The sequence below is a fragment of the Alternaria viburni genome (genome assembly GCF_023758015.1).
Source record: "Alternaria viburni strain BMP 2772 chromosome Unknown scaffold_24, whole genome shotgun sequence".
Classification (NCBI taxonomy): domain Eukaryota; kingdom Fungi; phylum Ascomycota; class Dothideomycetes; order Pleosporales; family Pleosporaceae; genus Alternaria; species Alternaria viburni.
In genome coordinates this window covers 441,460-465,169 of record NW_026055793.1, presented here as the reverse complement: position 1 = coordinate 465,169, position 23,710 = coordinate 441,460, and the positions used below count along the sequence as shown (strand labels likewise).

Genomic DNA, 23,710 nt, shown 5'->3' with positions numbered 1-23,710 from the left:
TATTGTGCAGTCTGACCGCCGTCGATAATGCAGAGATGACTATCCCACATGCTCCACATTCCAGCAATTGACCCATCATCGGCACCAATCGACTATGCTTGACCCTGTGCTTGACCTGCGCTTGACCTGCCAGAGCCCAATTCACTTCAACTGCCTTTCGCGGCGAGTGGCGGCCGAATTGAGTGCTCATCTGCATGGATCTAACCCCCCCCCTCCGTCAGCGGCGGCTACCGAAGACAGGCTGCTCACCGAGTTCTGTGGAATGGCGGTTCCCGTTCATGGTCTTGTGACATGGACACCATCAAGCGGCTGTAGTCGACGCCACTGGCGTGGAGCTGCAAAGGACCAGCGCCGACTAGAAGGTTCACTCAGGGCAGCTCATGTCTCGCAGCGGGTAACATGCGATGTGTGCGTCGTTAGCCCACTGCGGTACGTTCCCGCCATGTTATCGATTACCACCTCGTCTTAGCATGTGAAAGTGAGCCCCGTGCTCAGCTGGTCAAATAACTAGGTCATCTACACCATGACGCCTGTCCACCTGAACACCTCCCACGCTCTCCGCACACCGTCGCTCACGGGGCAATGAGGCTTCACACCATCTTCTGAATGGTCGAGGTCATCCTTCGGAAACCCGGGGTGTCTTATCGTCGTTATCGTGCTGTGGGGGAGGGGTATGCCAGAAACCCCTCAACCCTCATCTCTCGACGGCGCTGTTACCGCCAGGCTTGCCATCTGACCTCAGCCGCCTGATACCGTCTCTTGCCTTGAATGCCAGCCATGTCAATCTCCCAGGATATCGCTTCCGCTGTACCCCTCACCATTTGCGCCGACGAACGCGGCCCAGACCGATGCCGAGTAGGTTCCGCGGACAAAGCAATGTGATCCTGACTCAATAGACTTTGAACTTCTCGATCATGGCGCGCTTTGCACAACTCAATCAATAGCCTTGAATCGCGACACCAGACACCACAGACTCTCGCAGTCCGTCTAGAAGCCTGGCCGCGCCTTCTGCGGGTAGATCTGCGCATCAAGGTGCCAGCCCGAATCTGGTCAGCCGATAGGACAATGCGAGCAGATGACTTGCTGCCCCGTCTTGCGAGTTCCCACTACGCCCAGCACCATGGGGGACCCTGCATCTGTAATGCTGGTAACCTGCCACCCATTCAACGACAACAATGGCGAGCTGCAGGACCTTGTTTCATGGCTTTGCCAAAAGTGAAGGCTGCGCCGTCCTTTGATTACCACGTTGCGAAATGGCGTCATGGGTGCTTGCTGCCAGGTCCGCCCTGCATCAAAACAAATGCGAGGCTGCCGGAAATAGACTGTCTCGCCGACTGCCAGCTGCAGGCACATTAGATTTGGAGTTGAATTGACCAACAATCTCGCAGTCGGCGTAAGCAGGGCTGAGGGCAAGTAGAGCAGTAATGACGCAAACTGTATTTGCTTCACCGCTCCGACACGTATCGATGAGATCGAGATGTCGCATGCAATTGCTAGGAGTAGTTGAATCAAGTTGCAAGGCATGACATTGACGGTTTCACGTGCCCTCGTGGACCTCGCCCCGCGCTTTCCCGCGCTCCCGTCGCGACTGCCTCAGCCTTGACTCAATCCACCAATCCACCAATCCATCAAAATTCCCCACATACGTCATCTTCAATTCGACACAACACCATGCACTCATACCATTGCGCTTTACAATGGCATCGCCAGCATCGCCATTGCCTTCTAGCCGCCACTTCGTAACGCGATTACTTGATACGCTGGCCGCTCCGCCGTTAATTGACCAAGCTACTGTCAACGCAAATGCCAGCACTAATCCGTTGAACAATGTATCCGACGCGACGAGGAAACACCTACTTTCGCTGCAAGTCCTCTTTCCGAATGAATTCGTACCCGCGTTGGACCTGCTCGATCGACGGCTCGTGACGCGGTTTCGAATACGCGATGGAGAGGAACTTGCTGCGCGGGCGACAAGTGCAGAGCAAAGAGATGCAACCGCTGGGCAAGATGTACAGATGCAAGGCACAGGGGAGACATTACTACCACAGCACGAAGATACGGAAACCGAGGAAGCAGGCACCAATACCGATACCCAGGCTGAAAGCGCCAACGACTCTACAGCCCAAAACGAGCCATCAAACCTCACCGCCACCACTACAGCACCAAAACACCACAACCTAAACACGATATACTACGTCCGCTCCGCCCAACACCGCCCCTCCCGCTTCTCCACCTCCTACGACACGCTAGCAACATACCAAGTGCGGCTTTTGGGCTGGAATTGCTCCTGTCCTGCGTTTGCGTTCGCTGCTTTTCCCGCTGGTCATACGATCACACCTATTCCTGACGACAAGCCAATATATCCGGCGCAGGGAAGTGAGGACAGAACGGGGAATAAGGGAATGGAGTGGATATTCGGTGGTATGAGTTTAGGAGACGGTATGCCGCCTGTGTGTAAACACCTGCTAGCATGCGTGTTAGCGGAGAGGTGTAAAGGGTTGTTTGGGGGATTTGTGGAGGAGAGGGATGTTAGTGTTGAGGAGGCGGCGGGGTGGGCTGCTGGGTGGGGGGATTGAAGTAATTTCAATAGCAGTACGTGTTTACTGGGCTGACGCCCTGGGTTCGTGAAGTTGTCTCAATACTGAGAAGGGTTCATCCGGGGAGATGCTGTGACGATCCCCAATGCCGCCGCAGCACGGCTTGTATAGAGAAGTAGATAGCACCACAATGGTCTCAGGCGACTTGATGTCATGTTCTTTCATCATATCACATCTATCAGCCATTATCCATAACATGTCTTCACATGCCCAGGTCGCTTAGCCCAAAGCCATTTCCGACCCTACGTTCTTCTCATCGGCTCCGAGATAGTATAATACACAGGTCTTTGCCCTGCATCCCTCTCAAACGCTCCCCAGCTCCGCGCTTATTTCTTCTTCGTCTCCTCCTTACCCTTCTCTTTACCCTTCTCCCCCTCCTTGACTTCACCGTTCTTCTCTCCCTCCTTCTTCTCCTTGTCGCCCTCTTTACCCTCATCTTTCTTCGCCTCCTTGTCTTCCGCTTGCTGCTTGTTTTGTATCTTGTTCTCGATCAGGTCGTGGAAGGCGGTGATTGCACGGATCAAACTAGATAGATAGATAGCCATGAGCTGGTCGTTTGTCTTGACGCTCATAGCACGTGCCAGTTCGCCATTGTCAACTGCGCCTGCCTGGCCCGCGGAGGCTCCAACACCGTTTGTTGCGCCACCGACGGGTGCGGCCTTGGGTGTGGAAAGGTTGGGCAGCAGGTTGAAGACGTCTTGCAGGTTGCCGAGGATGGCGTGGTTGACGGGCAGGTCTTCGTCGAGCACTTTTTGCAGGTACTGGCCTATGTCTCGTAACCGTAGGTGCAGGCCTTGGAGCGATTGCAGTTGTGAAGTTATGCGTGTGGAGAGGGTGCCGACGGCGACGTCGCGGATGTCGCGGAGGAGGTGCTCGACTCCGATTTCCTCGGCCTCTTCGGCTTCGATTATTGAGGGGGTGTGGACGAAGGTCTTGGAGGTGGTTGTGCCGTCCTGGGTGAGTTAGCAATGAGTCCATAGAATGAGAGACTGGCGAGCGTTTTGTTGGTGTCGCCGCCACCGAGCCTGCTATGCACTTACATCCTTGATCTCCTCCACCGCAAAGTAGGCGTCTGTGGGTACGCCCACCTCCTTCGGCTGTACATCAATGATGACGAGTAGCGGGTTCGGTGTGTATCGCTTGAACAACTCGTTGACCTCCAGATCCGACGCCCTTAGCTTAGGCCCTGTGTGATACCAGCCGATGAGCTTCTCCCGCGCGTTGACCTTCTTGAACATGTCGTTCATCGACTCGACGTAGTTGTGGTCTAGGAACCATACTGACGGGTCCTTCTCGTCTTCCTCAAACGGCACTGCAGATCTGTCAGCTGGCGGAACGTCGCTTGTCCTGTTCACCGTCCAGGCGGCAAACGAGACAATGGAGGGGCTACACACCCGCGAAGCTGTTGGATACCCGCACGTTCTTGCCGTCGTTCTGTCCGAGAAGCACACCGACTACTCTCCTCTTGGTTCCCTTTGCTTGGCGGCCGTAGTGGTCGGCTGCGGAGAGGAGGACGAGCGGCGCGACGGAGACGTTGCGGGTCACAAGCGACAGCGTCTCAGCTGTGGTGGCGGGCATCTTGGGGATGTGGACTCAGTATCGCCGGAAAAGGTATTGGGAGGTTGGTAGCGATACGGGTGGGGTCTGTGGGGGAGGGCGGTGATGGTGGTTGTTGTTGATGCGGCTCTGCGGTGTCCATCGAAGCTTTCGGAACTGGACATGGTGAGGGTGGGTCAGAGCTCGCGCGCTAGTACATCCAGCAGTGCGTCAGTGAGCGACATGGGAATTGCGATAGTTCAACACAACTAAATACGGTAGATAAATACGTCAATTAGATTCAACGGGCTATAACAATGGCAAATGTCTGGTATCTGAAGAAAGGATAATGTACAAAATGCTGAAGTCGAAGACGTGGAACCACCCAAGATCAGCCCAGCGATCAGATCATGCAAAAGCGAAGGCCAAACATTATCGCATTATTCCAGGAGTGCGTGACGAAGAACCAATCATAGCGTAGCGGTGGGGAAGTAGTACTGATCCCAGAGGAACTCGTAGTCTTCGATGACACCTCCGACCATATCGAGAAGAGGCTTGCCCTTCAGCGATCCGGTGATGCTGTGGATCCAGGCCCTATTCACTGTTAGTCATGGATCGATAGACGTCGGCGTGACGAGACTTACTTGGTGATGTTCTCGTAGAAAGCGCCGCGCATGGCCCACCATCCCAGGGACCAGCCCCGCTTGCGCAGCTCTTCCTTCTCCAGTCCGGTCAAGCCGCGAAGGCCTCCAGCGAGTCGCTCTTGGAAGTCCTTCTTGGCCAGTTGGCGTGCGCCGTACTCCATGCTGACACCGATCAACCACGGCCTCCAGCTCTTCCTGTCGCCACTGAAATGTTGCATAGCCAGGGCGTAAACAACCGGTCGGAGAATGTAAAGTGCTTCAGCTAGTTCGCCCTTTCCGCTCACTCGGTGGAGCAGCGCCTTGGGTGGCTTGATGTCGTCCGCAGTCAGAACCTTGGAGAGGAGGTAGCTTGAGATATCCGAAGAGTCCGGTAGGCTGGGCATGGAGAGGCCTGTCCTGGGCATTGCCCAGTTCTCTGCCTCGACTGAGCGCTCACTTGGTGGTGTGTCCATGCCATCGGCCGATGCCGACGACTCTTCCAGCGAGCTTGGATCGATCTCTCGTTGTGGGAGTGGCGGCGACAGGAGTGGTCTCGAGTTGGTCAACCGAAGCAGCAGCAACCGACATACTGCCTTGACAATCTCCAGCAACACGACCACGCGCCATCGCACCTTCTCGCCCTTCCGCTTCGCTGCCATCTCCCATAGCAGTTCTGTGTACTGGATCATCTGGAGCACTAGCGCAATGCGCTTGTATGTGGGCGAGTTCTGCGTCCAGAACTTGGTATATCGATGATGCGGGGTGAGGGGCTGCCGCCGCGTTCCAGGCATTTGTGCCATGGCTTTGGAGAGGAGAGAGTCATGATATAGGGAGAGTACTTGGACGCCGCTGTGTACTGGGTGGTGTTAGTCGGGACAAATGCGCGATAGCCGGACGCGACCTACTGGATTCGGATGCGACTTCTGATTCCCGGAAGCGTCCTGTTCATGATTAGAAAGATGCGCAAATACGGATATTGAGCTGACTAACCAGGTATAATGTATGTCAGTGACCGCAGTGCTGATTCAATCTGGGTGACGGCGCTGCTGTTCTTGGTGATGAAGTCGGAGTACATGCCCAGCCACTGCGACGGCATGGACAGCACCTCGCCCGTTTTCTGCGTCGCCTGCCTGTACATGTCTGCAGTCGCCCCAGCTGACGCGCCGAGATGATGCGATTGCGCGACGTGGATGTGGTCGTGTCCGAGTGCACGTGTGTGTAGATAGGAGCGATGGACGAGGGTGAGATCATGGCTCCATTATCGCGTGCGCTACCGACCGGCCAAGTACCGAGGCAGCTGCGGCTCAGCTACCCCGGATGTTCGTCTCCACATGCACTGACATGAGTGAACTGCTGTTTGTTCCTTTTCGTTCTAAGCCAGTTTCAGAAAGATGGTTGCATCTCTTGTGGGATGTCATGTTCACTGATGCCGTTCAGAGTGTCTGGGGAGTATGGAAGGGGCGACGGCTGGTCTCAGGGACAAAAGTCGCCAATCATGTGACTCCGCGTGGGCAGAAAAACGCGTTACACGTCTCTCAGCCTTTTCAAAGTACACAGACGCCCTTCCTTCAAGCATCACAGAGCCTGTTTCGTTGCGTCGTGTCCAGATCGACATCTTTCATCTGCTCGTCACTTCCCAGTCTACGTGTGCGAACACTGGTGAAGATTTACATCACTCCAATATCAGTGCTTAAACCACATCGATCCTACTACCCACCCCATAACTCATACCATGGCGCCTCAACCCACAAACCCCATCCCAGTGCCTCAAGTCCCAATACACGAAGAGTACAAACCCCTCTTCGCTTCCATGAACGCCTTCGTCCACAACTACATGTCAAAATATGACAACTCGCACGACTACAACCACATTCTCCGCGTCGTCTCAAACGCAAACCGCATTCTTCAAGCCGAGCTCGTTCGCGACCCCTCCGTCAGCTACGACACCACAGCCCTCTTCCTAGCCGCCCTTCTACACGACGTAGGCGACCATAAATACGTCAGACCAGGCCAAAAAGCCGAGAGGCAAATTTTGGATATCTTGAAGGACCATGGTTCAAACTACGAACTGGCTGTGGTGGTAGACAATATCGTTAATCACGTATCCTATTCACACGAGATACGCGAGCCCGTCATCACCGCGGGAGTTTTAGCAGCGTATCCTGAACTGGCAATCGTACAGGATGCAGATCGTCTTGATGCTATTGGTGCAGTGGGGATTGGACGTTGTTTTTCCTACGGGGCGGCTAAGATGCCCGGGGAGCCTATGGATAGGGCGATTGAGCATTTTGAGGAGAAATTGTTTAAGTTGGAGGGGATGATGAAGACGGAGACCGGGAAGCAGATGGCGAGGAAGAGGACTGAAGTGCTGAGGGAGTTTGCGAGACAGTGGGAAGAGGAGACGGAGTTGAGTTTTGAGGTTTTGTAGGGGGAGTTTAGTGAGGGGAGATGAAGCATGGAGTTGATGGTTGACTAGAGATGGTGTTGATGCAATTTCTACCAAGAACGGGGAAGGTGCCATCAACACAACTAGGCAATGACGAGAAGCACGATCAGGATGCGGAAGGTGCGAAGAGCTTCAAAACCACTCGTGCTAATCGTGGTCCATATCCATCTGTGGGCTCAACGATGTCTATACCAGAGCTGATGTGTCTTTAACTCGGATCAGGGCCCCGTCTTAGTTCGGCCAGGCCGTTGACATCGTACTTTGGTGTACAGTATTATTGCGATAGCTTTAATGACGTTCGCAGGAGCGTCTGGTGTGTCCTAGGAAAGTGCACCAGTAACACGATACCTTTCAATTTCCCACGTTCGGACCTGACGAGTGTTCTCGTAATGTACTTCGGTCACACATCTTGAGAATTTAAAGGTTCGTAACGTTCGTTGGTAACACGGCGCAATGTATCATGGCAAGGAACCAAGTCACATTCGCAAGGCATAGTACAGTCGAAAGGAGGAACCTCGCTTGGATCATCTTAATGTAGATTAGAAGACATTCATACAACGTATTTACAACTACAAAAACTTCGGTTGAATCATCCCGACAAAGGTCGTGAAAGTCGTTAACAATGACGGGTAACTGCGGCCCTTGGCAGGACGGGTACGGAGCCGGCCGCCATCGATCTCGACCTGATCAACAACGTTGTTCCCCAACCAGTTCAGCCCTAGAGATCTCGGTTATCGGTAGCGTAACCGACTGTGAAGACGAGGGAAGACGAGGAAAAGAAACATCAGATTCAATTCTGCCGTTCATGACGTAAGTGCACATGCGAATGGTGAGCTGGCATCCCGTGAACTCGGCGGATACTCCGACAGAGTTTCATGCTGCATCTGCTTGACTCATCTGAATGCAATATCTCTCTACCAAATCATGGAGAAAAGACTCGACTGGAACGGCCTTCTTGACCGATGAGCATATGCGGGCCGAATAACGTAGCGTTCGCTCCATAAATTATCCAAGCCACAAGTTGCATGCGATGGAACAAGAAACTATCCCGACTTCTTGATTCGCTAGAGTTGTTAACGTCGATAGAAACAACAAGGCACAGTCAGCCTATACGCTGTGCACTCAACAATCAAAGATGTCATGAAAAAAAGGAAATCACGATATCGAAAGCAGCAATGGTGGTGTTCAAGTCAACGCAGGACTCGTAGATCAGGGTCTGCGGTAGGATTTCCCAGCCAATGAAGCGCAGCACCAGCTTACCAACCTCATCTGGAGCGCGTGCCTCTGTCTCCGACCACCTCACCGAGTGTCGCACGCCGCATCCGCCGTACGCTCGTTGCCCACGACCAATTGAGCTGCGGACGACGCTCCGGTGCGACGCTTTCCTCATCGGTAGCATGCAGCCCTCACCTTCGAGTACAGGTCCGACACACACTAGCATACGCTAAGGCACACCCCATCTGTGTCTGCGTTGACGTCTGGATTACCCCAGGCAGGCATCCCACCATCGAACTTCCGTATGTATAAATGCAAGGCTTTTACTACAGCCGTAGCTCTGCGGGAATACGGGATACCAAGACCATTGCTGTGGAGACAGACATCTGCTGCCCATGCAGATTCAGCCGCAGAAACCTCGATGCGGCTAACCGGAGTAATGCCCTGCTTGCGCTGCTGCAGGTGGACCGTTAGTAGGACGAATGTGGAACGACCATTGCATCTACTACAGTACACCATCGAATCTCTTCTAGCATACCGTATTGACGAATGAGAAATATCCACGGAGTTTCTGTACCGTCGCCAATCAGATGGGAGTAGGTTTTTCAAAGAGCGGGATGATGCTTTGTCATGGCTGAAGTGCCCGCGATGAATGCGTTAACATCTTGAACCTAGGATGGTATCAAGACGCATATTAAACGAGCCGTGCGAACACCAAGATGACGGCACGTAATGGCAGTCGCCGAATTCGCATTCTCTCACGTAGAAAAGCTGCTGCGCAAAAGATGAAGTTCGGCTACGTACCCAATCGCGACTCCGACTTCCGATTGGCGGGCTAAGTTGCCGCGTTCCAATTACCATCGAGATCCATTCAGGCCTGGTCTTTCCGCAGCATCGATATTCGAGAAATTCCATCATTAACTTAAAAGATGGATGACCAGGTTTCTGGGCCCACCATAATCGCATTTATAATTCCCAGCCTTCATTTTTGAGGTTGTTCTCCGCGGACACTGCCTGTTTTTTCCCCTTCTCGAAGACCATGCGTCCCCTCAGACCACTCCTCCCGTCTGCTGTTCGCCCGCGCAACGAACCTCTCCCGCCTTTACCTCGTGATCGCGTCGCATCCGCTTGCGATCAATGCCGCGCGAGGAAGATCAAATGCAACGGCGAGCGACCTGTCTGCATCGAATGCGTCAAGCGGACAACATCCTGCCACTACGCTACCCGATCATCCGAAACCCAGGGCCAAGCACTGAAACGGAAATACGATGCCTTGGAAGCCGAAAACGAAGCTTACGTCGAACTGTTCAAGTTGATTCGGACGAGCTCAGATAGCGAATCTTACGAGCTGCTGAGGAGGGTCAGGAGAGGGCATGATGTTGAGGATGTGTTGAGGGAGATTAAAGAGGCGGATTTACTCATCCAGCTTAATCCGAAGCCGGAGACGAGGGTTCAGATTACGTTGCCAAGCTTGGCGAGTATCATGCCGAAGCGCATGTCTATGCCGGATAATCCGTACTTTGCGCTGGCGGCGACAAGCCAGGCGCCGTCGAATACGGGCCATAGGTCTTCGCCGGATAACCCGGCTGCTCAGTATCCTAGTCCGCCTGTCTAGTCGTCCGTGGCTGTGATTCGGAAGGAAACTCTTTTAGAAGTCGTGGAAGACTCGCCTAGCGATCGTCGCCAACATAGCTTTTATGCTATCACCCGGCTCCCTAAGTTTCGGTCGTCGAGAGTACAGCGCTCGTTTCGTTCGCAGAGCAACTGGAAGTTGTTCAACTTGTAGGTCTTTTAAGTATCTATCATTGGACTGACTAACATATTCAGCAAGTATCCAGCAAAAACGAGGTATACCTGGCTATCAATGCTCGCGAGCTTGAGCTGTAAGCCGAACGCCAATCTGTGTACTGGTTATAACACAACGTCTCCAGCATTGGATCAAGATACACGTCTACCTTTTCGAAAAGACCACCGACTCATTCTGGGGTCATAAAAACGGTGGCACGTCGGCGATTATGGCTCCGGGTGCGACTACCTGGACCCTTGGACTCATCATTGGGGTTGACTGGTCGTATCCCGAAAAGATGTGCGCATTCTGGGCAAAGCCCAACATTTGGCGCGATATAGCTGATGGAAAGGCATTACAGGTGAATACTGAGAAGTTTCGCAGCGATGTGGATGTGAGGAAGTCGCGAGACTGTGCCTCATCACGTCATGACGACGCTGGGCTTGGCGTCACGTGGACCGGCAAACGCTCCTGCCTTCACCTTTGGTGTTGGGCGGTCTCGCTACACGCACGAATTTGCGCTCTCTCAGGCTCTTCATCTCCCCCGTCGCCGCTTCAACAGCGCGACGATATCTACACTCCAGCAAACCATCCCAAAGGTTCACACGCGCCTTTCGCTGACCTTTCAACGATGGTCAAAATCGCCTACTTTCCAGGGATGGACGCCACAGCCTGGCTCAAGAAAAGGTGTCAGGAAACGAGGCATGAAGACCGTAACCCTTTCCTTGAGCGATTCACAGTCGTGCCCGTACCAAGGAAACGTTCCTCCAAGGTCAGAAGGTCGATCAACAAGTCGCTGTTTCACGCGTTCCCCCGCCTACCTGCCGAGATTCGCGCACAAATCTGGGCCATCGCACTGGAAGATCGCATATACAGACCGGACAAGCGTGCTCGTGTCAAGCCTCACCCCAACACGGTCCTCATCAGCCAGGTGGGGCAAAAGCTCCGCGTCAGAACACGCCGACGCTATCCGGCACTCTTCTTCGTCAACCGTGAAGCCCGCTACGAAGCCGCTAGAGCTGATGGAGGGAAGTGGTACCCTCTGGGCATTGGAGCCGTGGAGATCTATGCGAATCCGAAGAAGGAGAGTATCACCGTTTGCGATACCTACGAAGGCTCAAGGTCTTCCCCGCTCCACCAGATAGCGAACCGCGTCGGTACGAGCTGGGCTTCATCGACGTATGATCCAGTGAAGGAGGCTGAAAGGGAGTGGGACGACATGATGTATGAATTCTCGTTGGAGTATCCAGACTCGGACTTGGAAGAGGGTTGATGGAGGACGAAGTGAGAAGCTGGCGATGTGTGGCAAGAGGGATGGTACACAGGTGCAGGATATGTTTTGCTCTCTCCTTGCCATTGCGACCACAGCACCCGCGAGTTAGCTTTGAGAAAGCTTGTAATTAGTAACACGATGAACAAAAGGTTTCCGCCCAAGGAAATCCAGAAAACAACCTCAACACGGCCAATACATCGTCACACACCAGCTCCATGCAGAGGTGACACGAAAGCCAAGCGCGATCTCACTACATCCGCATTCTTCGCTTCCCTCCCTCAATCTTCCCGCGCAACTCCCCAGCACAACCCCTAACAACCTTCATACAATCTCCCAACTTGACCCACGCTGCTCAGGCGTATACCTATGCCCAGTAGACTCTTCGCGACAAGCCTGGACATCATTGTACAGTACAACATTGTGATACTGCGCTTGCCACAGAAACCAAGGAACGATTGCCAGAATAACGCCAGAATTGAGAACCACTCTTACTTTCTTGGGGATGTCACTGTCGGAGATGAATGCGCTGATGAAGAGGAGTAGGACTAGGATTAGCGCTTCGTCGAAGGGGTAGGGGAACATGGTTGGTGTGGGATGGAAAAGAAGGATGGGTGGATGAAGAGGCTTTGGCGATGAGTTGGGAGGACGTGGAGGGGGCTGAGATGGAGAGGGCTTCATGCAAAAAGAGGCTTCAAGTACTGCCACGACATCAAGCTGGTAAAATAACGGTCTGTCGCTATATTCACTAATCCAACGCCCATCATCCTTCAAACGAGCAGACACCCATCTGACCCGCCCATCACCTCGCACCTCCTACTCCACCCTCTAAAGCATCCATGGCGCCTTGCTATATCAAACCCTCCTCCGCTTGCGCAGACTTTTTAGACTTCTTAGACTTGTGTTTAGGCGCATCTACTGCCTTTCCATCCCATGTTAGTATCTGTAGGCGAAGGTTTCCGTTCGCCTGTGAATCATACCAAGCTGCTAGCTCTTGTACTTTGCTTAGAGGCCTACGTACTTTTGTTTCGCCTTTGAGGGTAGAGGCTTTTGGGTCAGCGAAGTCGGCGGAGGTGGTGGCGTCATCTGAGTGGTCGGATGGGGTTGTTACTGGTGATGATGGTTCTTCTTGAGTACTTGCTGTATCATCGGTGTTATCGGAGTGGTCTGATTCGGGTGTCACTGATGATGATGATGATGGTTCTTCATGAACGCTCTCGGCCTCATCGGATCGTGCCGTTACCGGCGATGCTGGCTGTTCATGAGTGATTTTGGAGTCTGTGGGTGTTAGACTGGGAGGATGTTCGGGTTGAGACATAACGTGGGTTGGGAGGATACGAGGATGCGTGCGCAGCTACGTCAAGAAGGAAGCTGGGGATGTAAGAGTTAGACTTGTTGGGAAGGTTGGCTCAATTTCTGGTAGAATCACAAGGAGGGGAATTGTGACCTGGTTGTTGTTTCTACGTTGCGTGAGCATGTCAAAGCTCAAAGACAAAGCGTCATAAAGAAGGAGAAACATAATGCAGAAGACAGCTCTAGCGTTAAGACAATGTGTCTCATTAACAATAACATTCGCATTAACAGTGACAGTAACAACAGCGGCTTTGTATATTGCTGCGCCGGGGTATAAATGAGGTAAAGGAAAACGTGAACTTTTGATGCCAGTGGCACCATAGAAATACATGGTATACAGGTATAGATGCTCAAGCACCCTTCTCGTTCTTCTTGAACAAGTAGCGCAAAGCTTTGACGCGCTCCTTGATGGTCTTTGACTGAGTGACTTCGTAGAGGGGCTTATGCTCCTCGAATATGTCGTGCTCGCTTTCGTAGTCAACGTGCACGTAGGCTCGCTCAACGTCGGCAAGACCTGTCGCGTGTTAGTGTCGGGTAGTGGATGTGAGTGAGTGACTGAGACATACCTTCAAGCTTCCTCTGCAGGGTCTGCGAGACGTCATGAGTGACCTTCAGCGGCAGACCCTCATCCATGACAATGTCTACCTCGACGTAGTAGTTCTGCCCAGCATGGTACGCGCGGCAAGTGTCGACTCTTTGGATCCTGTCGTCGTGCGTGACAACCATGTAGATCAACTTGCTGATGTAGTCCTTCGGTGCGGACTTGCCAACAAGGAGCCAGACGTGGTCAAAGGCATTGGCAGCCCAGGAAACCAAGATCAAGAGACCGATAAGAATAGCACCGATAGGGTCGACATACCAGACGACGCGGCTACCGACGATCGACATGGCAAGACCAAAGGCATTGACGACAATGTCATTGCGATGGTCGATGAAGAAGACGTGGACAGCGGGGTAACGCCGATAGATGAAGCAGTAGACGCACAGGGAGCCTTTGCAGAAGATGGCTGTCGCAACGAAGGCGATGGGGATGATATGGAGCTCTTCCGATTCCGTGGCACCGCCAGCCAAGGAACGCCCAGATTCGATCTTGTTACATGTCAATAGCTGAGCCGGCCACACGGGAAGGAGTACTTACGATGAGCTGGATGGCTACCGTTGTCATCAAACAGCAGAACATGATGATTCCGATCGTCTCGATACGCGTTCGCCCCACGGGGTACTTGTAAACGCTTGGCCGTGCTGCCATGCGAGATGTGATGAGCATGACCACCGAGGATACCAGGTCCATGAAGGCGTCCGCAGCTGTCGCAAACAGCGACAACGAACCCGTGGAGATGGCCGCATACATCTGGATGATGAACAAGCAGAAGTTGACGATGAATGAAGCGTTCACGGCGAAGCGGACCTTGGGTCCATTCTCGACCATGTCAAGAGCAGCCAAGCGCTCTTCATCTCCGCTCTGGAGGAACTGATCGATCAAGGCATTCTGTCTTGTGTAGAACTTCTTCATGTGCCTGGGTTTGGCGAGTGGATAGTCACTCTTCATCTGTTTCTGGGTCACATCGTCGCGCATGTGTTTGCGGAGATCGAGTGGATCGTTGTGGACGGTGATGGTGACATCGTCCTTGGCTCCCCGCGACGATGCATTGTCTACAGATGACAGCCGCTCAATGGCATCTGTCCTATGCTCGGCGCCGACATTGGCCTGGTTTGACGAAGGCGTAGTGCTAGAGCCTACTGGAGCGCTTGTTTGCCCAGCAGCTTGGTCGTGTGATGGGCCATTAGGTGAAGCTAGACGGACGGTCAGACAAGAGAACCACGGGCTTGGGTTGCCTGAGACATACTGTGAAGATCGGAAGTCATGGTGTCCGGACAATGGGCTGAGGGACGCGTATGTGTGTGTATGGGCGATCTCTAGGATCTGCTACGGTGTGCGAGTTACGAAGTGGGTGATATATGCCTCAGCTCAGGGCATGCAATGTAATAAAGCACCGCTGCGAACGCCACCGCGGCGTATTTCCCGCCCTCCTCCGCAGGAGTTTCTTTCTCTGAACCCTGAAGTCATAGTGGAATGGCCAGATCGTTTACTCGGTGCTACAATGTGTGAACACTGCACGTTGGTGCAGGTGTAGGATTGCTGGGCACGGAGCATGAAACTCGCTAAGCATTTCCAACGGCTCGCTAGTACATGGTGGGTTAGCCGTGATACCTGTTATGGTATGACTTGATGAGCTTGGCCTTATCTTGATACCTTATAAGGCTTGGCTGTCTGCATGCGCGGAGGCGTGGTGAAAATGCCCGCGCACGCGTGTACAACGTGGAGATGTTAGCGGCGATCTAAACTGACCGGAACTCTTACGATGCTAAGACGCGTTGAAAAGCTTGTCATCTGTGGACGAACGCGTCCCCACACACCCATCTCCATTCTTGAGGTGGGCTTGATGGAATTGTTGTTGGTGCGGTGGTTTGACGACTCGGAAGACGCGTCGCAGGTTCTCCAGGGTTGGCTATTCTTTCCCTCCGGCTAAAATCGTCACACGCCTGACAGATAGCGCAGCCTTGGAACGCAGTGATCGCCGCGGCAGGATTGCATCGGCTACAGCGTGGGGCCATAGTGGACGCCATCTATATCCCCACGACGACTTTCTTTTACATCTCCAGGTTTCAAAACTCACCGAGTCGGCCCATGCCAAGCTTATCACTACGGCACGAAACTAAGCCGAGCTTGGCCCACACACGTCAACGCAATCGCGAAACGGCCCATTGGCCAACGACATCGGCATGCTGAGCCACTTCGAACTCCATCTGCACCAGATGGCAGCAGTCAAGCCTCACCCCTAATGCTTCGCACCTCCACACTTCGTCAGCTGTCCCACTCGCTTGGCCCACTCGCCGGAAACGAGACTTGAGCCGCATCACATCCCCACCCCTTCGCAGATCGAGCGTGCCTGCCAAGCATCTACGCGCATGACAGCCGTCTCCAATGAGCTTCGAAGGCTGGGCGCAGGCAATTCCAGTTCCTGCCTGGAAACCTCATGGCAATGCTTCTTTCGTCTTCGGCGCAAGGCTGGCTGGTCCTGACACCGTCTGGACCTCCGCGTTTGCTGCTTGGAGCACCTATCACTGCAGGCGATAGCTGAGGCACAGGCCACTGTATCGAGGTCCCACTATCGTCTTCAGGTGTTCTGGAGACGTGCAGATCTGCATGATGCGGTTAGTGTCTCTTATCCTACTGGCCCTTAAAGCAATACATAGTCTGGAGTGCCGAGCCTGCTGCCCATAATCACAACATCACTTCTGTGCGTTTTCAGTTCTTGTTACTCTTTGAGAGAGTGTGTTGACTTCCTTTCTTTCTTCGTCTCTTTCTTCTTGTTCATCGTCGCCGGCGACGGGACTGCTGGCAAGTCTGGGATTATTCCACACATTCCTTGAACTAAACATACATTCTTTGTAATCTTCGCAATGTCCGACACGGAGAAACCTCAGTGCGGCAGCGAGGCGGATGCTGCCGTCTATGACTTTCCTCTGCACGTTGCTGCAGTTTGTAAGTACATGCAAGCCGATCATAGTACACCACTAATATCTTCTCAGTCATTGTGTTCTTCGCTTCCATCTTTGGTGCTGGATTTCCAGTAGTGGCAAAGAAGGTCAAGTGGATGAAGATCCCACCGAAGGTCTTCTTCTTCTGCAAGCACTTTGGTACCGGTGTTCTAATCGCTACTGCCTTCGTCCATCTACTGCCGACCGCCTTTGCGTCGCTCAACGACCCATGCCTACCGGATCTTTTCACCGACGATTACCCTGCTCTACCAGGTGTGATCATGATGGGTTCGCTCTTCATTCTCTTCACGATTGAGATGTGGCTTCACGCGAAGACTGGCGGTCACAGCCACGGTGGCGCGACAGGAGAGGCATTCAACGGCGCACAACACGCCCACCCCTCCACCACTGGCATTCAGGCAGCCTTCAACAACCCCATCCGACGAGTTGAGAGCTACGATTCGCAGAAGACAATGCTTGCTCAGCGCGACGAGAAGCGAGGATGGGTCGAGGAGTCAACATACCCCGTGGACAACTTCCCGTTCCCCAAGAGCGGCAGCGACGAGCTCGAAGCCAAGTCCGAGATGCCACCATGGTTCATCGTCTTCTACGAGCAGTACGTGCGCCAGCGCGACGAGATGCTTGCCACGATTAACCGCGCCATGCCTCCTATGCCATCCTACCAGCAGCAACAGGCTCCTCATCAACCAGAGGCCAACTCGTACTTTGACGATGACGTCGAGGCAGCTGTCGATCCTCTTGTCCTCAAGAAGCAGTCCATGCAGATCACGCTCATCGAGGGTGGTATCCTGTTCCACTCCGTCTTCGTCGGCATGACCATTTCCATCACAGCCGAGGGTTTCATCATCCTGCTCATCGCCATCGTCTTCCATCAGATGTTTGAGGGTCTCGGTCTCGGCACGCGTATCGCGGATGTTCCTTACCCCAAGAACAGCTGGAAGCCCTGGGCTCTCGTTGTTGCCTTCGGTACCACCGCGCCCATTGGCCAGGCTATCGGACTCATTACTCGTGGATCTTACGACCCCAACTCGGCGTTTGGTCTGATCATCGTCGGAGTCTTCAACGCCATCTCGTCCGGTCTTCTGATCTACGCTGCGCTCGTCGATTTGTTGGCCGAGGACTTCCTCTCCGAGGAGGCTCAGCACACAATGACCGGCAGCACCAAGACATATGCATTCATCTACGTCCTTATGGGCGCAGCTGGTATGTCTATTGTCGGAGCCTTCGCCTAAGCGCGCTTGTCATGGGTTACTCTTTCGCAGTGCCCATTGACCTCCAGCGTCGCCAAGCTCTTCTGCACTACGCGCGACGCTTTTCCTTCATGTCTAGACAAGATCTGCTACAACAGCCTGGCAGAACGATCAACTGTACGAGTATGGGAACAACACTAGGCGTCATAACGTATATGACGGCACATGTTTAAACTGAAACAAGAATTACTTAAATGGGGCAGCCGTTCATTCTTTACGTGGTCATCTCTTCTTTTTAGTGCATAATGTCATGTTCACCCGTTGCCTATCATCCTCATGTCTCAACTTTCACTGTATCTTTGTCTGTAGATCCCAATGTGTGGCTAGACTATAGATATCACGAATTCATGACTCTAATAAAGCGCTAAGCTAGAGAGATCTTGCGTGCATGCGATCCATGGTGATCAGGTTCGCGCTAAAACCCATAGGGTGACTTTCACGAGAAGTACGCCCAACAAATCTTGTGACGTCCTCTCGCTGACTTCGCTGATCTCGCCCAAGAACCGGATCCAGGGACAAAGGGCGCGGCGACTTCTATGCGCATGTGCTCGCGACGAGCCGAATCGGCAGCGGTCCGCCTCTGGCGAAGAAAAGAGTGTCGAAGCAGAGGTTCCTTTCGAAAGCCAAGAATCCGGCAGAGCTTCGCCGTCGGCTTCAGAAAGCAGAAGTCGGCGCTACTCTCATTGTGCCCTACAACAGTGCGATGACCTATCGCTTTATACGCAATCTCCACGGATTCCACGGCCTCAGCATACTAATCATGCAAGTAAGAAATGCACTTGCCGAAGCAGCAAAAAGCGCATCCGCGACCGGAATCCGCAAAGACCGAAGGTATGTTTGTCACGGGATTTGCAATGGCGTTGTTGGCGGTTTGCTCGCCCTGTAATGCGGGTGTGGCTTGGCTGGGTCAAGACGTCGCGGCAAGGTGTGAGCTGCACTGGGCAAGCGCGCTTTCGGCGAGATTTTCGATGGCGGATATGCTTGGCTGCGGTGTGATATGCGTGGATGTGCGTTTCGATGCGTGGTGGTGTTGACGACGATGGGGGGCAGGGGGTGAAACGCGTCTCGAGACGTTGGGGCGCGTGGCGTTGCAGGGTGAGACGGGGTGGGCGATATGAGTCAGCGTGGGTTAGTAAGGGCGACGGAACTTTGCGATGTGAAATATGGTACGTATTTGACTGAGAATGTGCTAAGAGTCCGAAGAACGGCCAGCGACCGCATCGCTAGTAACGAGATGAACGCCAGGAAATGCTACCACCCACCATCGACATAACGCGCCGCTCAAACCAGATTTCCCCGAGCGTCCTGCTCCCGCTCGATTGCTTCGAACAGACTCTTGAAGTTACCCGCGCCAAACCCATCAAAGTTGTTCCTCTGAATAATCTCAATAAACACCGTCGGCCGATCCATCAGATGCTTTGTGAACAGCTGCAACAGGTAACCACCCTCATCAAAGTCAATCAGGATATCCAAGCTCTTCAACACCTCAAAGTCCTCGTTAAGCTTGAGTCCCGACTTCTTGAGCCGCATCTTCATAGAATCGTAGTACGTCTCGGGCACCTTGATGAACTCCACGCCCCTCGCTTTCAGGTTGGTAATATCGCGAACGATATTATCAGTGCGTAGCGCAATATGCTGAACACCAGGACCACCGTAAAAGTCAACGTACTCCTCAATCTGGCTCTGCTTCTTGCCCTTCGCAGGCTCATTGATGGGCATCTTGACCACATCATTCGGCGAGCTCATGACAATACTCTTGAGCGCCGAGTACTCAGTGCAAATATCCTTGTCGTCGACACTCCAGAAGCGGTGGAAACCAAGCACCTTCTCGTAGTATTCGCATGCGCTTTCCATCTCGTCCCAGTCTTGGTTGCCGACGCAGTGGTCGATGGCTTCGAGTTTGACTTGGGGTAGGTACTTTTGGAGGGGGTCGGCGGATGTGGATTCGGGGCGGTAGCCGGGGAGGAAGATGCCGGCGTAGTTGTTCTTTTGGATGAGCGTGTGCGTTGTGTCGCCGTATGTGCGGATGGTGGCGAGGCGGACGGTGCCGTGGCTGTCGGAGATGTCGTGGGGGGCTGAGATGGTGGCGGCGCCTGATGAGACGGCCGCGGAGTATATGGCATCTACGTTGTCGACTTCGAAAGCGACATCTGGGTTGATAAGTCAGTAAGGATGCCGAACGACTATATGTGATGCTATCCTACCTTTGACGGCATCACCATGGCGCTCTTGGTGCTCATGGATCTCTCGCAGAAGCTGCTCATCTTCTTTGCTGAATCTTGAGCCCTGCTCTAGGCACCTCAAGGGCGATGTGAGGATGAAGGTCACCTTGCCGTTCCGGATGACATGGGATGCGGTCGTTCTTGATCCAGTCTCCAGTCCGCGGTATGCAACACGCTCGAAGCCCATACGTGATACGTAGAACGAAGCTGCTTGTTTGGCGTTACCGACATACCAGTGCACATGGTGGTAGCCTTGGTATGAAGAGACATCGGAAGGGGTGGCAGCGGATTGTCGTGGCGATGCCGGTGGGGAGATAGCAGCGGGCGCCATTGTGAAAGTGATTTGAAAGCAGAGATGTACAGTTGAGTAACTCAGGTATAGTTAAAAGTACTCAGATCTCTGGCTAGGAAGTAATAAAGCAGTGTTGCGAAGTGTAGTGAACTGCCCACTAGGCACCGATGCGCAGCCATTCTTTATCTTCTACCGTTCTGCATCCACTTCCCTTCTCGAACCGATATCCGATCATTCTTCCTAGCAATTACCATATTCAATCCAGGTAGCGTCATTTACTTGGTTATGCCGAGCTCACGTGCACTGGCCGCCAGAAGAAAGCAAGCGTTGTCCGCCGCTTTCCGCCAATGAATGATCCGCCTGCATCCGCCGTAAGAACGACGCGTCGCAGTCGCGTGGTTGTAGCAAGCTCTCGGCGAGCGATTTGCGTCAGATCGCGATTACGATGCTTGCGACTAGTTGCGCATACCCTGGAGACGAGGCTGTGTGGTTGTGATGTACGATGTTGCGTGTAGGAAGAGTGTTGGTCGGTCGCCTTGTTGTTGCGGCTTTGCGGGCCAGCCGGCAATTCCCTGGCGAGGCTGCCCTCACTGAATTTACAACCATGCGACTCCACCACCACCAAGTAAACTATAATTATTTTCCATCTGACTTGATGCGCTTTAGCAGCTCTAAAATTGAGCTTATTCATAGCTAAAAAATTTAACATGGACATGGAGAATCATGAGATGGTGTTCACGTCCATCCGCGCATAGGCCGAGCCAGACAGCCTCGCGCGAGCCGCCTTCCGCAGCCTACCTGAACTTTGCCGTGGAATTCCGCAGCTTAAGCCGAGTGAAAGAACGTGACATGCAACATCGCGATGGCCCAAATGACATTCACATGAAAGAACTTGCCTTTTTCCTTCGCTGAGTACATATGCCAACCTTATTCAACCACCTTCAAAAAGGATTCCTGTTCAGACGTAGCCAAACCACTGCTTCAAGAAAGCCATCCATTCCACGACCAACCCCAACACAACCATGGCAGTCACCCTCCCCAACACGTCCCTATCCGCAAACGACGCACGCATACTCAACGCACTTTTCGACCCAGAAACCCTTCCTTCCTCCGTCGGCCAACAAAAAGACATATCCTCCTCAATCGACCCATCACTACCCGCCCATCCCATCATTCCAGACACACAGCTCACCGCACTCGAGCGCCAACAAAGCGAAATCATAGGCCGCATATCCAGCACATCAAGCGTTAGCGACATAGACTCTGCGATCGAAGAGCTGAATGCGGTGGTAGAGCAGTGGCCGGCGTATGCGGGTGCGTGGGTGAACCGTGCCATGGTACAGCGGATGAAGCTAGAAGTTGCTTTGGAAGAAGGGAAGACCATTTTCGCAACTACGACCGAGACAGAGGAGTCAGACACTGAGGCCGTGTTCTCTGATCTCGCGCAAGCGATCAAGCTTTCCTCTACAGCTTCCACATCAACACCAGCCGTGTCGCCGCATGCCGCCAAGATCCTACGGACAGCATATTCGCACCGCGCGTATCTGTATCTTAAAGCTGTGGAATCAGAAGTACGGTTATATGGTTTGACGAAATCGGAGTTGGAAGAGCAGGCGAGTAAAGATTTTGCGGCAGCGGCACGGTATGGCGATGAAGTGGCGAGGGAGATGAGTGTTAGGACGAATCCGTATAAGAAGATGTGTGGGGTTATTGTGAGGGATGCGCTGAGAGAGGAGATGGGTATGAATGCGTCGGGTTGATAGGAATAACTACACCAGACCACTGCGTGTCGCACTCGCTACGCCACATGTTGTGGTTTGCTAGTAGAAGAGATACGATCCATTAACCTATCCTAGCCGCTCTTGAACAGAAGCTAGCCTCTTTCGAATTGAGGCGCTAGGCTATCAGCAAGCGCCCGGGACATGTTTCTGGCAGCAAACATCGATCTTATCTGTGTATGTGATGCGGCGCGGTTCTCGCGAATCTTAAACGACACATCTTCGCCCGCCGATAAGGCTCTGTCTGCATACCCAACGTTCTATCATTCCCCTGTCATTGCCATACAATACAGTATATCATTCTTAAATATTCATAATGTCTCTCCAAACTATCATAGCCATGTTCGTTATTTGCATGGCACCGCTCTTTCTCGTCTACTTCGTAGTAGAAGGAATCCACATGCTTCCACTCGACAAAACTACCTGCGTCAGCGAAAAGGAAGATCTCGACGCGACTGCGGAATTAAAACGCTACATCTTACTGTGCGTGGTATGCATGGTATGCGCAGTGCTATCGATATATATCGCGATGTTTGGCGGAAGGAAAAGAGCCGAGGGACACGCGCGCCGAAAGACCATATCCGGGGATGTGGAACAACGCGACAATGAAGGAATGGAATGGTTCGATATCGATTTACTAAAGGACGATGTGGATTTGGGTGAGAAGGACGAGAAGCAATCCCGCTTCTTCGACATTGACGGTGAAATTGGCGATGTCAGTGTGGAAAGCGACAGCAGCAATTCAGGGACTCAAGATGATTCTCAAGAGACTAAGGGCAGGCTGGGATGGTGTGTCCTGATGTGAGGTCGATACGATATGGGCAGCAAGAGTTCTCAACAAGACAAGAAAAGTCCGGTGGAAATATGCGGGGCAAAGATGGTACACTGCGGTAAATCCTACTCTAGTTCCTGGCACCGCAGTTTGCTTGTTGTGATTGACCCAGCAAGACCAAACATTGCATATATTTTACATCCCCATCGGTACCCTTCACTCTCGTAATGACCTCCCGTCTCCGTCATAGGCAGCCGCTCACATCCCCCCAATTCCCCGTTAGTTCGTGTTACCAAGCCATGGACTCGTACATTCGTCCTCGCAATCCTGCATGTAACCTCTTGGATCCGCTGGTCTGTCCCATCCGTGCCATGCTTCCACTATATTCTCCATTTGCGCGACGCACTGTGGAACATCGTCTTTACATATTTGCGCTAGACAGTGAGGAATTCTCTCTTTGCATGCTTGGAGCTCGGAGCTTCGAGGACACGTGTGTTGGTTGAAATTCATGTGGTGGGTGGCTAGGTATGAGGCAAGGCATGTAATTTTGAACGATTTGGGAACATGCAGGACGATGAGACCTGAGACAAATAGCCCCAAGATGAAAGTATCGAGCGCATGGTATGACAACATGGTTTCTTACTGATTGGTGCTCTAGTATTTGATGGTGCATCGATGGTATTGATATATCCACTTGGTCTCAGGTTTGCTGCTCAGAGCTTGATACCCGTTGGAACAGAATCCACGGGAAAGTAGCAATATAAATGATGTATTTCTTGTTCTCTTTTCCGCCTCTTGCCAGCACACTCTCTTCGGGAAAGAGCGAGAAGAATCTCTAGAGAGAGTCGGCTGATGTATAGTCCTCCATGTCATGTTCACATGTACCTTGTTCATCAACCGGATACGATATACTACAGTCATATTTACTTCGATTACTATATCCGCAACATGTTCCTAGTTATCAGCACTGCAAGACCAAACAGTGTACACAATATCGCGTCTCCAG

The 23,710-nt window shown here is 52.8% G+C and overlaps 10 protein-coding genes across 10 annotated transcripts; 6 read left to right on the top strand and 4 right to left on the bottom strand.

Annotated features, from left to right (window-relative positions):
• Nucleotides 1–2,923: 2,923 nt before the first annotated feature.
• RPN8 (proteasome regulatory particle subunit) lies at nt 2,924–4,175 on the bottom strand (the record flags this gene model as incomplete). The annotated part of the gene is made up of 3 exons (XM_049358225.1): nt 2,924–3,550; nt 3,638–3,909; nt 3,992–4,175. 3 exons carry the CDS (start codon nt 4,173–4,175, stop codon nt 2,924–2,926), a joined length of 1,083 nt encoding a protein of 360 aa, XP_049207441.1.
• A 428-nt stretch (nt 4,176–4,603) lies between these two features.
• J4E79_009378 (uncharacterized protein) lies at nt 4,604–5,894 on the bottom strand (the record flags this gene model as incomplete). The annotated part of the gene is made up of 4 exons (XM_049358224.1): nt 4,604–4,727; nt 4,778–5,612; nt 5,662–5,697; nt 5,747–5,894. The coding sequence occupies 4 exons, from the start codon at nt 5,892–5,894 to the stop codon at nt 4,604–4,606; spliced, it is 1,143 nt and encodes a 380-aa protein (XP_049207440.1).
• Nucleotides 5,895–6,488: 594 nt separating this feature from the next.
• On the top strand, nt 6,489–7,184 carry J4E79_009377 (uncharacterized protein; the record flags this gene model as incomplete). The annotated part of the gene is made up of 1 exon (XM_049358223.1): nt 6,489–7,184. One exon carries the CDS (start codon nt 6,489–6,491, stop codon nt 7,182–7,184), a length of 696 nt encoding a protein of 231 aa, XP_049207439.1.
• Nucleotides 7,185–9,456: 2,272 nt separating this feature from the next.
• J4E79_009376 (uncharacterized protein) lies at nt 9,457–10,032 on the top strand (the record flags this gene model as incomplete). The annotated part of the gene is made up of 1 exon (XM_049358222.1): nt 9,457–10,032. The coding sequence occupies one exon, from the start codon at nt 9,457–9,459 to the stop codon at nt 10,030–10,032; it is 576 nt and encodes a 191-aa protein (XP_049207438.1).
• An 802-nt stretch (nt 10,033–10,834) lies between these two features.
• Nucleotides 10,835–11,476, top strand: J4E79_009375 (uncharacterized protein; the record flags this gene model as incomplete). The annotated part of the gene is made up of 1 exon (XM_049358221.1): nt 10,835–11,476. One exon carries the CDS (start codon nt 10,835–10,837, stop codon nt 11,474–11,476), a length of 642 nt encoding a protein of 213 aa, XP_049207437.1.
• Nucleotides 11,477–13,176: 1,700 nt separating this feature from the next.
• Nucleotides 13,177–14,692, bottom strand: J4E79_009374 (uncharacterized protein; the record flags this gene model as incomplete). The annotated part of the gene is made up of 4 exons (XM_049358220.1): nt 13,177–13,340; nt 13,393–13,915; nt 13,965–14,620; nt 14,674–14,692. 4 exons carry the CDS (start codon nt 14,690–14,692, stop codon nt 13,177–13,179), a joined length of 1,362 nt encoding a protein of 453 aa, XP_049207436.1.
• Nucleotides 14,693–16,291: 1,599 nt separating this feature from the next.
• Nucleotides 16,292–17,622, top strand: J4E79_009373 (uncharacterized protein; the record flags this gene model as incomplete). The annotated part of the gene is made up of 2 exons (XM_049358219.1): nt 16,292–16,373; nt 16,421–17,622. 2 exons carry the CDS (start codon nt 16,292–16,294, stop codon nt 17,620–17,622), a joined length of 1,284 nt encoding a protein of 427 aa, XP_049207435.1.
• A 1,299-nt stretch (nt 17,623–18,921) lies between these two features.
• On the bottom strand, nt 18,922–20,193 carry J4E79_009372 (uncharacterized protein; the record flags this gene model as incomplete). Its single annotated transcript, XM_049358218.1, has 2 exons — nt 18,922–19,790; nt 19,845–20,193. The coding sequence occupies 2 exons, from the start codon at nt 20,191–20,193 to the stop codon at nt 18,922–18,924; spliced, it is 1,218 nt and encodes a 405-aa protein (XP_049207434.1).
• Nucleotides 20,194–21,176: 983 nt separating this feature from the next.
• Nucleotides 21,177–21,914, top strand: J4E79_009371 (uncharacterized protein; the record flags this gene model as incomplete). Its single annotated transcript, XM_049358217.1, has 1 exon — nt 21,177–21,914. The coding sequence occupies one exon, from the start codon at nt 21,177–21,179 to the stop codon at nt 21,912–21,914; it is 738 nt and encodes a 245-aa protein (XP_049207433.1).
• A 547-nt stretch (nt 21,915–22,461) lies between these two features.
• J4E79_009370 (uncharacterized protein) lies at nt 22,462–22,732 on the top strand (the record flags this gene model as incomplete). Its single annotated transcript, XM_049358216.1, has 2 exons — nt 22,462–22,647; nt 22,679–22,732. 2 exons carry the CDS (start codon nt 22,462–22,464, stop codon nt 22,730–22,732), a joined length of 240 nt encoding a protein of 79 aa, XP_049207432.1.
• Nucleotides 22,733–23,710: the final 978 nt, after the last annotated feature.